General features: G+C 49.7%; 1 protein-coding gene across 1 annotated transcript in view; it reads right to left on the minus strand.

The window, feature by feature from the left end:
- Positions 1 to 215: 215 nt before the first annotated feature.
- LOC144798492 (uncharacterized) overlaps positions 216 to 15,124 on the minus strand; it is a 121,963-nt gene continuing 107,054 nt past the window's right edge. Inside the window, exon 12 of the mRNA XM_078669393.1 lies at positions 216 to 2,448. Coding sequence (XP_078525519.1) covers positions 1,823 to 2,448 — 626 coding nt within the window. The 3' untranslated portion in view covers positions 216 to 1,822. The remainder of the gene's footprint in view (positions 2,449 to 15,124) is intronic.

Genomic DNA, 15,124 nt, shown 5'->3' on the forward strand with positions numbered 1-15,124 from the left:
GTGGATTTCTTCCTCAGCGGTAAAGTGTGAAGAGAAGGGTTTTGTCTCTTAGTGACGTGGTATCCCAGAAGACCACTGCCACTCATCATTTGTTGCTCTCTTCAAATGAGTGATCGCATAAAATCATATCTTTTCAAGTCTCTCGCTTAAAACATCCTTTCACATCAGAGCCCCCAGCCCTTTTAAGTACCATCAATAAGGCAAAAACAAATCAATAGTTGTCAGCTCTTTAATTGCTAAGTATATAATTGCTAAGTTTATAAATGTCAGCGAACATAAACATGTTAAATGCCCACGAATATCATGCCCTTAGGTTATGACGTTAGCTGTTTAACATGTTTTGAGCACTATATTCTCTTATGTATCCAACAAACAGACTTAATAAAACATATTCACATTAACAACAAAAAAGACAACAAATACAATCATCTGCATCGTTTTTACTGTACATATAAAGGATCACTTTCAAAAGGCTGAAAAACAATTTTGAGATTGGTTTTCATTACAGAAATTTGAGATTGGTTTGCATTTCTAGTTCACAGGAAATCAGTTCGAAAACTTGGTATGCAAATATTAAAGTTTACTCAAGGCAAACAGGGCTTTATTCCCCGCACATGGCAAGCAAGAGCATGTTTAAAGATCTCCATCCTATTTGTATCTCACACTAAAAATGTTTGAGATTAACTTATGCCAGTTGCTGCCCTGCCAAAGCGTGGTGATCATAACCACTTACCTACAAGCGCGACTGCTTAAAGAAAGCCTGGTCAGTGCCCCTTTATTTAAAGACACTGGAGCATGGGAAGCATACTCACCCCCAAGTACATCTGCTTCTCACAATTTGCTGAGAGGTGCCTCCACTCAACATTTGTAATTTGTTTTACCCATCAATGCCTTTGTGAGCACCGGCATATTCATTCTGATGGGCGTGGGAACAAGACTTATTATAAGGCCTGCAGAAGCAGCACCAAACTGTCTTGTCTACCCCCCCCCGAGCTTTTAGCTTGTCAAATAGCTTAAACCTTTGGAGGGCTATTGGGAACCGTGGAAAGGAATTACTGGGTGGATCTACCTGGAATTACTGATTGACCCTACAATTCCCCATTTCTCGGTGCAAGATAGAGAGTGCAACTGTACTAGACCATCCAGCGTGTCGGTGTAAATGAGGCCCACTAGTCACATTGGTGAGGGGCTACTTCGAGCCAGCGAATATACATGAACAGAGAGTGAGTGAGTGAGAGCGAATGGAAACGCTAGGGTGTATGGGGGATCAACAAGAATTGCAACTGTGGGACTACTACCGTATTGCAGCACATGTAATCCTTACACCATGATCATCCAGCACAAACTGGTCAGGGAGATCCTACGTCACAGGGCTAGTGCCAATCCAACCAGAATGTCTACTGGTAGGACGTGAGTCATGCAGCCTTTTACCTCTGAGCGGCTTGTTCAGACCATTCCCAATAGACGGACATCACAGCGGCTGGAACCTTGTCTATGCAAATTTAGAGAGCCTGTAAAAGTCACGAGCTTGTTTTTCAGTGCGATGTTGACTTGTGTTACATGCAGATCTCTTCCACTGCATGAAGCAGCGATGGCTGGTGTCGGGCTATGAACAGCCACAGCAAGGTTATGTCACTTGACCAGTGAACGTTTATCTCACCTTTCCTTTTTCGTTTAGTACCATACTTCTCTTTTCACTGTTCTCTTCATAGCACCTAGTCCAATTCCAAGACTTGACAATTTGTAGCAGGGTATGGGTCTATACCAGGTGAAACATTTTCCTTGAAAACAACTGTTTGCTCTTCATACAATAGTGAGAAACTTAAACAAGAAATCGCTTAAGTACCTTCAGAATATTTCCAAGAAATCGTTCAGTCCCTTCATCGGACATATGGATTCCATCCTTGCGATACAAATGTGACAAGTTATGTTTAATGTTGTGGTCGTGATCCACGCTCAAAAGGTTATAGTCAGAAAAATAAGCTGATACAGCTTCATTGACAGTTTTTCGAGCAAGTTCTACTTTGGGGTTATCCACTGTGGAAAATAACCATCTTTTGCGTTGAGCAATTCGTGAGAATACAAAACGTGTGGCCGGAAACATTTTTCGCAAAACCTCTAGGTCTTTTTTGATCACATAGATAATATGGGCAGCAGGAAGGTAGCCAATATCTTCTGAACCCACATGCAAAACAATTACACCAGGGTGCTCACTTTGTTCATGATATTTGGTAAGTGTAGGGAGTACGTCTCTCCACTTGAAGTCTCTAAAGCCAAGCCACTTCACTGTTAGGCTAAGATTTTCTGCAAAATAATTCCGTATAGCATATCGTTGCGCCCAATAGACCCAGGAATCACCAACAATCCAGCATGTAAGGACGGTGTCACCCTCCTTCAATATGACAGAATCATGCGAACCCTGTACTCGGTTTGGTGCTGGGGAGGAGCCTTTAGGGGGGGGAAAAAGAAAAACAGTATGTGATCATTTGGCTAGCGTGAGGTTTGCTAACAGTACATTGGAGAGCGTTCTTTTATCAAGTGGAATAATTATTTCTGCAAAACGTTTGGAATTACTGATGCATTTGACGTGAACAAAGTTGTTAATTTGTTTATTTTAATGAAAAAAAACAGTTATTGAATAGCTAAAGCAGTCTTTTGGGAACATGCAACAAATGTATGGCCAAAAAATAAATGCAGGTTTTAAAATCTGAAAGTACTAGGTAACTAACCGCTGTTGTGCATATGTTTGCAAACATCCACTTTTTTAGTAAAAAAACTCAACAACTAAAAGTAGGCATACATTAAAAACGCATGGATTTCTGTTATGGGACCATTATATGGCAACAAACACTTGTTTATGTTTACGAACAGCATTTTTGGTTATAAAAAAAATTAAATCAGAAACCGTCAACAAATTTTGGGCACAACAAAAAAACTGATATGCACAAGAATTATATTTCATTGGAACTGGCTAAAACACCTGCGTACCAGGCGAATGCTTTAAGAGAAAGCTGAAAAAAGAAGGAATATGCTACTTACCAGTATGCATCTGTTCTTGGCATGTAGGGCTGCTGACATTTATATCTATGCATAGATCGCCGCCTAGTGTTGGGTCCGAATGATTGCACATTGTTGTCCTGGAAGAGTCTTCGAAGTATCACGAGATAGGTGGCTCCTCCCTGGACTACAGTGCGCATGGGCATCCCCTCCATGCTCAGATTGTTTTTCGCCATTGTGGCAGAGATGGAGTGTGATATAGTAAGTGATGGCCATGCGTGAGAATAAGTGTGTAAATTTTGAATGCTACAGCTGCGACAGGCACCGGGGAGGAGGGCGGGCGATATGAATGTCAGCAGCCCTACATGCCAAGAACAGATGCATACTGGTAAGTAGCATATTCCGTTCGAGGCATGTGGGCTGCTGAATTTATATCTATGCATAGAATAAATAGTAGTACCCTCCTTAACGGCGGTTGCCCGTGCCAGCTGCAGCAGTCTGAAAAAGAGTTCTGAGAACAGCCTGACCTACAGCAGCTTGCTGTTTGGAGTGTACATCCACGCAGTAGTGTTTGGTGAATGTGTGTATGGTGGTCCATGTGGCTGCTCTACATATGTCCTCTAGAGGGATGTTACCTAGGAAAGCCATGGATGCCCCCAGTTTGCGTGTGGAATGCGCTCTTGGGGGAACTGGTAACGTGCGTTTAGCCTTTTGATAACAGATTTGGATGCATTTAACAATCCATCTGGCTATGCCTGATTTAGAAATAGGGTTGCCCTTGTGCTGTGGAGAGAAGGCAACGAACAGTTGTTTAGTTTTCCTGAAATCCTTAGTCCTGTCTATGTAATACAGGAGAGCCCTTTTGACATCTAGTGTGTGCAGCGCTCTGTCTGCCACTGAATCAGGATTTGGGAAGAATACAGGTAGTTCAATAGTTTGGTTGATGTGGAACTGTGACACTACCTTGGGCATGAATTTAGGGTTGGTGCGCAGCACAACCCTATTAGCATGTATCTGAATGAAAGATTCCTGAATAGTGAGGGCTTGCAGCTCGCTAACTCGTCTTAGCGACGTAATTGCTACCAGAAAAGCCACTTTCCATGTAAGAAATTATATCTCACAAGAGTGAAGAGGCTCAAATAGTGGGCCCATGAGCCTGTTCAGGACTATGTTGAGGTTCCAGACAGGTGAAGGCGGGTGTCTTGGAGGACCCTTTTAAGTCCCTCCATAAAGCTTTAATCGCTGGCACTCTGAAAAGGGATAGGTGCTGCCTATTCTGAAGATAAGCTGCCATTGCTGCTAAATGTATCCTGATGGAACTATACGCTAGCTTACACCTGTATAGGTGCAGCAAGTAACATATGATGTTTTGCGTGGAAGCATGAAGTGGATTTATGTTATTATTGGAGCAATAGATAACAAAACGCTTCCATTTTGCCGCGTAGCAGGCCCTGGTGGTAGGTCGCCTAGCCTCCTTTATGATGTCCATGCAGTCAGGAGGCAGGTTTAAGTAGCCAAACTCTATGACTTCAGGAGCCATATTGCAAGGCTCAACTGCTGCGGATCCGGGTGCTGAATGTCTCCATGGCTCTGAGTGAGGAGACTGGGTGTGAGTCTGAGGCGCTCGTGGGGAACCACGGAGAGTTCGAGGAACGTGGTGTACCACGCTTGCCTTGCCCACGTTGGAGCAACCAGGATGAGCGTCATGGAGTGTTGCCTCAGTTTGCGTGCCACTAGCGGTATGAGTGGAGCTGGAGGAAAGGCGTACGCAAATCTGTTCGACCAGTTCATCCATATCGCATTGCCCTGAGACTGCGGGTGTGGGAACCTGGCGGCGAAGGTGCGGCATTTTGCGTTTTCGTGTGTGGCGAAGAGGTCTATCTCTGGATGACCCCACTGCTGGAAGTACGGGTGGAGTGCGCTCCCCAGCCCTGGAGAGAAGCATCCGTCACGAAAATCTGATTGGGAATGTCCTTGTGGAAGGGAACTCCCCTGAGGAGATTCTCCGCTGAACACCACCACTTCAGAGACTGAAGAGCATGCAGAGACAGTCGTATCTTGTCGTCCCACGATCCTCTCCTCTGGTCCCACTGATCCTCCAAGCACTCCTGCAGCGGTCTCATGTGTAGCCGCGCGTGTGGCGTCAGGAAGATACAAGAGACCATCGATCCCAGTAGAGAAGACACCTTCCTCACTGTCGTAGATGGAGTGGTCATAAGAGCCTGAGCCTTCCGAAGGAGTGATAATCGTCGCTCCTCCAAAGGAGACACGCTTGCTGACAGCGTATCGATGGTGGCTCCCAAGTACTGAATGCACTGGACCGGAGTCGGGACAGACTTGGACATGTTGATGTGCAACCCCAGCTTGTTTAATAGAACGCACGTCTTCTGGAAGTGCGCTTGAGCTTCCGAGAAGGAGGAGGCATTGATCAACCAATTGTCCAGGTACGGGTAGACAAACACCTTGTTCTTCCTCAGGTGTGCCGCTACCACTGCCATGCACTTCGAGAAAGTTCTGGGCGCAGACTTCAGCCCGAGTGGAAGTACTGTGTACTGATAGTGATTGGTGCAGACTTGAAATCGCAGGAACTTCCTGTGTTTGCGTGCAATGGGCACATGGAAGTACGCATCCCGTAGGTCTATTGCACATAGCCAGTCTCCCTGTTGCAAATGAGGATAAATCTGATGCAACGACAGCATGCAAAACTTTTCTCTGCAAATCCACTTGTTTGCCTGTCGCAAGTCCAGAATGGGCCTGAACTCGTTCTTGTCCTTCTTGCGGACCAGAAAGAACCGGGAGTACAGACCTCTTCCTCTTTGAGACAGAGGTACGTTTTCTATCGCCCTTTTCCTTGACAGGATATCGGCCTCCGCCTGGAGCTTGCGCAGTTGATACTGTGAGCTGACCGGAGGAATCAATGGAGGAGGGCTGGTGAACCGAAGACTGTATCCATTGCAAACAATATTCAGCACCCACTTGTCTTGAGTAATTTTTCTCCACTCTGCCAGAAAAAATTGAACGCTTCCCCCCACCGGAGCGGGTAACGGATGAAGGGGAAGTAACCGCTCAGGGTCGAGACCCGGCCGGGCCTTTGTTAGCTGTAGAGGACTGCTGTCCACCTCTACCCTTCTGGCGCGGTCTCCGGAACTGCTGCTGTTGTTGCTGCTGCTGTCCCGAAGACTGTCCTCGCCCTCTGCCCTGCGCACCGAACCGCCTCTGGAACAGTCGGTAGGACTTCTTTTCCTTGGGCTTCTCCAAGCCCACCGCCGTCAGGGTCTCTGCCTCCGCCTTCATGCGGGCCATCTCATCGTCGGCATGTTTACCGAACAGTGTTCTCCTAAAAAAGGGCAGATTGGCCACCCGCTGCTGGGCCTCCGGCTTGAGTGACGTGAGCCTGAGCCAAGCATGACGGTGCTGGTTGATCCCATACAAAACAAAGAAAGGGGCCAGACAGATTTATTTTACTACTTATGATATCAAACAGCACATTACTTCTGGATGGTCATCTATTTTATTTTAGTTTTTTTATATTTTTAGAAAATATTTAGATATTTGAAATATGTCATCAAATAAACAGTCATCAGACAGTGAAAAATATACATGCAAACAATGAAAAATGTGCAAGAATATATACAAGTGCTATACAAATGATCAGAGGTGGATACTATACATTGACACATGTAACACCAAACAATGTTGAATCAATTGCCTAACAAAACTTAAGACATTGGGAACCAGTCCTTTCAATTGGGTACAAAGAGACAAGCGGACCTCTAGTCACTGAGAGCTGCCTGCCTGTCTGGCTGAGCCAAGGATAGGAAAAACAAATTTACAGGGTTGCGCAACAAGGAATAACACTGTATAGATCTCAATAGTCCTTGCGGCACCCACATTCTTTCTCCGAGGCTCAGAGTCAACGCGTTTCGAACCTCAACGCTAGTAGGTGTTCTGCTCAGGACACGGACTGGGTGGAGCCGGAACTGTAAATAATAATGGTGAAGAAAACTTGGTGTGAGTGTTGTGTACTATTATGAATTAAAACCTAGAAACTCGGACTCATAACTCGTATCTCAATAGAAGAGTGAGTAATACCTGTGAGTGACAGTGAATTTTCACTTATAGATAGATGCAGTATGGTCGGGCCGGGATTTCAGTCAGGGGGATGTTGCAGATTAATGGAAACACCTCTCATGTATCGTGGTTCTGAAACCAGATGAGGAGGAAAATCAATATCACTGAATTACACACAAGTTGGTCCATATGCACTTATTAAGTTAGGGGCCTACCTGTTTCGGAAGGTGTTTATCGCACTACTTGTCAGGATCACAATTGTGCTTAACAGAGCTGGTGGTTTTTGGGGGGGCTGGTCTCCGCTGGCGCTGCCCTGAAAAAATCATAAATGAGGTCTAGCGTTTGTGTACATGTGTGACACAGCTGATGTAACACAGTTCGTAATGGGCCAAACTCATTGAGTGCTCGATGTTTTTGAAACTCACTATTTTAGAAGGCGCCCTGCGTCATGGCTCCGTATTCGCTCTGAAGTACTTTTTTTATCAGCAGAGTCGATGATTCTGGAATAGTGAGAAAACCAGGTGTCAGGAACCCAGCCCATTCAAGCTTTAACCACGCCGCGAGGCAGCGCTCAAAATCGTGGTCCGACTTACTTGTAGTGCGATCTACCGAGGTGATCAGTTTCCTGCATGCACGGGCGGCGTTCGGCGTGTAAACGCCGCGCACGTTTAGAGTTTGCTTAAAGGGGCCGCTGCAGGTCACGTGTACCTGCAGGGTTTATGGTACATGTAGTGCCTCTAAGTACTGGCTGGGAGTGGGGACATCCTTAGCGACTGACTGAAGGCGGCCAGGTTTTACAATGTATGGAAGACGTGTTGAAGGATCTCTCGTGGCAGAAGGTCCGTGAATTGTGGCAGGGAATCCCACAGGGCACGGTCGTACCGCCCCAGCAAAGCTGAATCGCTGGAGGCTTTCATGGTAGTGTAATCAGTCCCACAAGCCTTCCTCCCAGCCGAGTCGATCCATCGTCTTTCCTTATCACGCGGCACGGTGGAGGACGGGGAGGTAGAGTGTAACTTCCTGGCCGCCGTCACTATAACAGAGTCGGGTACTGGATCCATTCGCAGGAAAGCCGGGTACGAATCCGGGGCCCTGTACTTCTTCAGAAGTCGTGAGGGAGCGGCCTTCACCACCGCTGGCGTAAGGAACAGCTCCACCGCTGGTTCCACCAAACCCGGCACCAATGGCAGCAGGGGGCGAGACAAATGCTTCTTGTGAAGCGTCTCAAATATCACAGACGTCGTAGGTGTAGGAGCCGTCACCGTGATGCCTAACTTTGCCGCCCCCCTCAGGAGAACCTCCTGGAACGTGCTGATGTCGTCCACCGGGGACACCCTTGTCCCCGGGGAATCCGACAAGGTCGGTGAATAGGAGCGTGTCCTGGAGGAGTCCGTGTGGGACCTGGACCCTCGCCTCCTATGGCGACGTCTAGATCTAGTGGAGGATCTGTGCCGACTCCTAGATCTCCCTCTCCGTCCGGAGCGTGATCTCGACGTCCTAGGCCTCGGACGATCTGCCGGTTCCACCGGAGCGGGCGTCTTAGGTTTGACCGGGGCCTGCGGCTTTGGAGTCCCTTTGGGAGGGGTCGGAAACCTGGGCAACGAAGTCGACCTCGGAGGAACCGGAGGCGGCTTCACTGGCCCCTGAGGCTGGGTTACCGGTTGCGGATGAGGAGGCAAAGAAGGAGGGGTAGGAACCCTCGGAGGGAGACCCCTCGGCAATGGAGGCGGAGGCGTAACTTGCGAAGGCGTATACACCTCGGAATACACCGAGCCCGGTGATCCACCACCAGCCTGGGACGTTGGCGAGCCTCCCATGGCAACAGGCCTCTTCTCCCGCTTCTTCGACGTCGAAGAACGGTGACCTGACGGCGAGCGTCGGCCCCTCGACGTCGAGCGTCTCTTCCGCGGCGTCGACCTTCTTCCATGCCTCGACGGCGACTTCGTCCGCCTCGACGTCGATCTATTGTGCCTCGACGTCGATCTCGATCGCCTCGACCTCTTGCGCCTCGACGACGACCTCTTGCGCCTCGACGGCGACCTCGACGGCGACCTCTTCCGCCTCGACGGCGACCTCTTCCGTCCACTCCTCGACGACGATCTTTTCCTCTTCGCCGACGGCAAACGGCGGTGTCGCTTTGACGGCGAGCGCCTACGCCGGGCCCATCGACGTCGATCACTCGACGAGGAAGACGACGAAATCGTCACAGGAGACTTCGACGGCGGTCTGTGCACCTCTCTCGACGTCGACGGCGCTTCGCCCCTGAGCCCTGGGGAGATGGGGAACAGACCGTAGTCATTCCTCTCGACGTCGTGGTCGGCGCAATCGACCCAGACGGAGAGTGGGCACGCTTGCTGGTCTTCTTGCCTCTGGGGAGTCCTGCCTCTACGCATTCAGTGATGAGGTGGGAGATCCGGAATACCACCTCCATGGCACAAGAGTCCAATGGAGAGCAGACACGTTCAAGTATCTGGGGGTCCAGATCTACTGTCAGATGGCTGACCTATTCGACGGAAACCTAGGAAGGGCGGTGGCAGCGCTCAAGTCCCAGATTGGCTTCTGGCCCACCCTCCCCCTGACGCCCAAGGGCAGAGTGGCTCTCGCTAAAATGGTCATGCTCCCCCGCCTCCTATACCATTTTACTAACTTGCCCATATATATACCTGCCTCCTTCTTTTCCATGCTTAATAAGGTCCTGCGCGACTTTATTTGGGGAGAGTCCCGGCACCGGCTGTCACTTGGAAAACTGTTCCTACCCGTAGACAGGAGCGGATTGGCAGCTCCCTGCTTTGAGCATTACTATTTGGCGGCGCAGCTCCAATGGATCGCCCGCTGGTTAGCGGATAGGGGGAGAGAGGACACTGCCACGAACAAGCCACCCTACTCCTTAGAGAGGGTCACCACGCTATTCCATCCACTGGCAACACCGGCGCACCCTGTCCCGTTGCTATTGGCGGTGGCATTTAAATGCTTCCGCAGGGCATTGTCACATACGAAGAAAGTGCTCCCTTACGCCCCGGCGGTACCGCTGGAGGGCTTGCCAGGAGCCGGTCCTCACAAACCACATGTTGAAGCAATGGCATGATGCGGACGTCCAGACCCTGGGCGATCTATATAGGGACGGAATACTGCTACAATATGAGATGTTGGTCGCCGAAGATGGACTCCCCCCCGGGGAGTTCCTGATGCATCGCTCCCTCGTAGCGCATATGACGGCTGGGTGGGGAGACGTTGCATCAGAACCCCAACAACACCTGACCGTACAATATCTCCATGTTATGGGTAGGGGCAGGCACCTAATTAAGTGGTTCGCTGCATCCCTGAGGGCGCACACGGAGATGGACTTGGCCCCATTACGCAGCAAATGGGAGCGGGACCTAGGGCGAGCACTAGCAGATAAAGAGTGGGAGAGACTCCTTAAAAGCCCGGTGCGAATCCCCAGAAATATGCGCTTCCGCCAAATTCAAGTCTACATAGTACACAGGGCCTATCTCACTCATGACTTAATAAATAAATACTTTCACAGGACCGACGCATCCTGCCCCAGATGCGGCAAGGTGAATGCAGGTCTTCTCCATATACTGTGGCATTGCCCAGGATTAAGCGCTTATTAGGGAGGCATCAGTGAGCTGCTTACACAATGCATCGGCCGCGTCATCCCTTGCAACTGGCCAGAGTACCTCCTGCACCATTTTAAACGCGCGCCCAAGGACAAGGTAGCGTCCCGCTTTCTAGACCTGGGGATGATAGTGGCAACGCGCCTCCTCACTAAGCGGTGGAAGGCGAGTGACCCGCCTAGTGTGCGGGCATGGACTCTGTCCCTTCAGGCGTGGGCTCGGGCAGAAGGGACCGCCATAAGACGGGAGGAAACAATAGGGCTCCGAAGGGAACCTATGGCAGAACACTGGGAGCGCATGCTTAACGCCTTACAAACAGCGGGAAGTGCTATAGGCGGGGAGGTAGCAAGGGATTAGTAATGTACACTAGGCCACAGGGGGGTGCGAGGCGGGCGGTACACCGGACACCTAGGTTGGTACACAAACAAAATACTGTAACATAGGCGCTAAGGAGGTTTAGACATGCGTGCTCGGGAGAAGGGTGCGGGGGGGAGGGTCACTGGGGGGAGACGGGGAGGGAATCGGAATGTGCTGTATAAAATGCGAACAGGCCGCAGTTTGCTGGTTCTGCTTTGTTACAACAGACATTACAGTTGGTCTATAAAAATCACTTCTGTACACAGGACTGGGATGCTTAGGTTCCCTTGCGAAACAGGTGTGCTTAGGCGCCTACCCTGCTCTTTGTATTGTTCATGCGTACTGTTGCAACGCTAAGTGGCATTTTATTCTGTACATGCACTGCAAATTTAGCATAAATACAACAAAATGTAAAGTTTGAAATGTTGCACTAGCTGTATTGCCTAAATAACACTAATGCCAATAAACAGATTTGACAAAAAAAACCTCATAAATTGCCTTTAGAATTCTGAAATTGGTCTTTTCCAAAAATACTAAAAATCTGATAGGGCCTTGCTCAAGTTCCATTAGAATTTTGTGAAAATAAAAGTCACTACAAGCTAGGGTAGAGGGTTAGAATGTCTCAACAGAACCCAGCTGTTAGTGAAGATAATACAAACATGGTGGAGGAACTTGACCTCACACCTTACTTGCACCTGGACTTCAAGGAATTGAAGGCCCTATGCAAAGTAAAGAAAATAACTGTAGGTCTGTATCCAACCAAAAAAAAGCTCCAAGAGCTCCTGGCTGAGTATGCAAAAGACCACCCCTCTGAGCAAGGTGACACCTAGCCAGAGGAAGAAGGAGTGGATGAGGATGACACTGATAATCTCATCATTCCTAGGGAGGAGGGGGTCCCTGTACCCCAGCCTCTGGGAGCCTAGGAGCCACACAGGTGGACTAGTCCCCAGGGAACACATTGGGGAAAGTCCCAGTGAAGAGGACAACTTCCTAGCAAAGTAGACCTAGAGACCAGGCTCCTGACTCTAGAAAAAGAAAGAAAAGAGATGGGCCTAGCCCCCATCTCTGGTGGCAGCAATACCAATAACAAGGATAGAGAGCAATCTTATGATCCTAAAATCCCCAAAGGGATTGTCCCTAAATTTGAGGAAGGTGATGACATCACCAAGTGGTTCACAGCCTTTGAGAGGGCTTGTGATATCAGACAGCTAAAGAAACCTCTCTGGGGGGCACTCCTGTGGGAACGGTTCTCTGGTAACTGTAGAGACAGACTTCTGACCCTCTCTGGGCCAGATGCAGGGTCCTATGATCTCATGAAGAAGACTCTGACTGAGGGAGTTGGACTCACCACTGAGGAGTACAGAATTAGGTTCAGGGGGGGCTTACAAAACCCAGACCCAATCCTGGATAGATTTTGTAGACTACTCAGTAAAGACACTGGATGGTTGGTTAACTGGACACAATGTGCATGACTTTACTGGACTGTATAATTTGTTTATGAAGGAACACATTTTGAGTAATTGCACAAATGAAAAGTTACATCAGCATTTGGTAGACCTAGGTCTAATTTCCCCCAAGAATTGGGAAAGAAGGCAGACCACTGGGTCAAGACTAGAGTGACAAGGACAGCCACTGGGGGTGACCAAAAGAAGGTGGTCGTAACATTAGGATGGGGGGAGGTTACTGGCCTGAAACTGGTAGTGGTCTCACCACAATTGCCAGCTGACTGTCTGCTTGGAAATGACCTGGAGACCTCAGCCTGGGCTGAAGTTGAGCAAGTAACCCATGCAGCCATGCTGGGTATCCCTAGACTGGTGTGTGTCTAAACCAGAGCACAGAGCAAAAAGAAGGGTGAACAAGTGAGGTTGGAGCCTGAAAGTATGGCGCAACCAACCAAGAGAAAAAGTGGGGAACCAGCTTCTACACAGCCAGCCTCTCAGGACCCCTCCCCCCAAGGAGAGGACTTGGAAACTCTGGAGGGAACTGAGCCTATGGAGCTTGAGCCTTACCAGGCTGGACTCCTGGGCCCAGGGGGACCCACTAGGGAAGAGCTGTGCCAGGGTCAGCGAGACTGACCCACTCTTGAAAGCCTGAGGCAGCAAGCAGCTGCAGACACCAAGGGAGATGTCAGTGGTACCCACAGAGCTTATTGGGAAGAGGGATTACTGTATGCTGAGGCAAGAAACCCCAATCCTGGAGCTACCAGGAGAGTGGTAGTGCCACAGAAGTACAGGTCGTTCCTCCTAACTTTAGCTCATGACATCCCTCTAACTGCACACCTGGGGCAAACCAAAACTTGGGAAAGGTTGGTTAGCCACTTTACTGGCCCCAGATAAACCAAAAAGTGAAGTGAAGGAGTTTGTGAGCTCCTGTGCTACCTGTCAGGCCAGTGGCAAGACAGGTGGCAAGCCAAAGCCCTCCCTGATACCACTGCCAGTGGTGGGGGTCCACTTGAACCTCCCACAGCCTCAGGGAGGTTCATAGCCTGCTCCTCTCCTGTGGGAGGGGGCAGGAGCCTAGCTGGAATTGAGCAGGGCTCCCCATCTACAAGATGGCTGGAGCCCGGGGTCGTGCTTCACCTCGCCTTCTCCACCTGAAGGGTGGGGTTGGCAAAGGTTGGCACACCCTCCTTCCTGACGTATTTTTTCCCGCCAGTCTTCCCCCCAGAGTGGGGGTAGAACGGGTGGGGGGCCAGTTGCTGGGTACAGCAATTGGTCTGGAGAAGCTCTCAGATGCGGTATGCCTTTGAAGTGTCCCCCTGTCCATCCTGGGGAAGGAGACACATCACCTCGCTCAGGATGTGCATTGTTGCAGGCCCAGGAGAGCGGGGGGCTCTCCACCCAGGGGTCCAGCAACATGATTGGCAGGGACCCAGGGCACATACAGTCAAGCACATCAGCAGTTCAGAAAAAAGTGGGGGCATACCAAGGCAAGAAAGATGGCACTTTCTCACACCAGGGCAGTGGGTTCTGTGGGCATGGCACACGGGGATGTGTGCCATGTCGACTCTTTGTTTAGTTCTGTACTTAGACACTCAGCCTGCAAAGGCAGTATGTGGGTGTCAGGGTACAGGGCCCCTAAGGGTGGCACAATAAGTGCTGCAGCCCTCAGGGGTCTTCTCTGGTCACCATGCCCTGGGTACCTAGGGTACCATTTACTAGGGGCTGACAGGTGGCCAGAGATGCCAATTGGGTTTTCGTTGTAACACAGTTTAGGTAAGGAACACAGGCCCTGGGTACCTGGTTGGCAGGAGCCCATGGCACACTCAGTCAAAGCACATCAGCAGTTCAGAAAAAAGTGGGGGCATACCAATGCTAGAAAGATGGCACTTTCTCACACTCTTTGCTTGTCTATCAGAGGTCCTGGGCTGGGAGCTTACCCGCACACCACAGCTGGCACTGCTACATGTCATGGAGGGGGTGGGAGGAAGTATCTATAAACAACACCTTTTGCTCTTGGGACTCACCCTGGCAAAGCGGGACATTGCTCAAGCCTGGAAGGCAACCAGGGCTCCATCGGTGGCAGCTTGGAAAAACGGCCTGGATTTTTGTATGGGCCTGGCGCAGCCCATTTTTGTGGCCAACGGGTGCCCGCACAAACATTATAAAATTTGGAACCGATGGGCAGAGTATCGGGGCCTTTGGTTGGAACCCCCTGCGATGGAAGAGCCCTTGTTGCCAGTTTAAGTAGAGGACTTCATATGGAAAGAGGGTTGGAGAAAAGGGGTGGTGGGTGGAAATCGGGATCATCTGCGCAATTTTCTGTGCATAACTGTGGACAAGGCGATGTGGACTAGTGCGACCTTTGGGGTGGGTGGGAGTTGGGGGGGGGGGTAGTTGGGGATGGGGTGCGTTACTCTTTTATGCTCCAGTATATGGGGCTGTTGTTTATGGGGGGGGGACGAAAGACTACAAAACAAAAGTCATTTGCTGTCTTAGATGTACTGGAAAAGCTTTGGCAGATGACTCTGGTGTGCAGGGCACTGCACGATATATGCAACCTGACTAATAAAATCTGTTTAAAAAAAAATAATAAGATGGAGTCTTTGTCCTGGTGGATTGTGGTTTTGGTGAAGGATCCTT

Source organism: Lissotriton helveticus, chromosome 12, assembly GCF_964261635.1.
Source record: "Lissotriton helveticus chromosome 12, aLisHel1.1, whole genome shotgun sequence".
NCBI classification, from domain to species: Eukaryota; Metazoa; Chordata; class Amphibia; order Caudata; family Salamandridae; genus Lissotriton; species Lissotriton helveticus.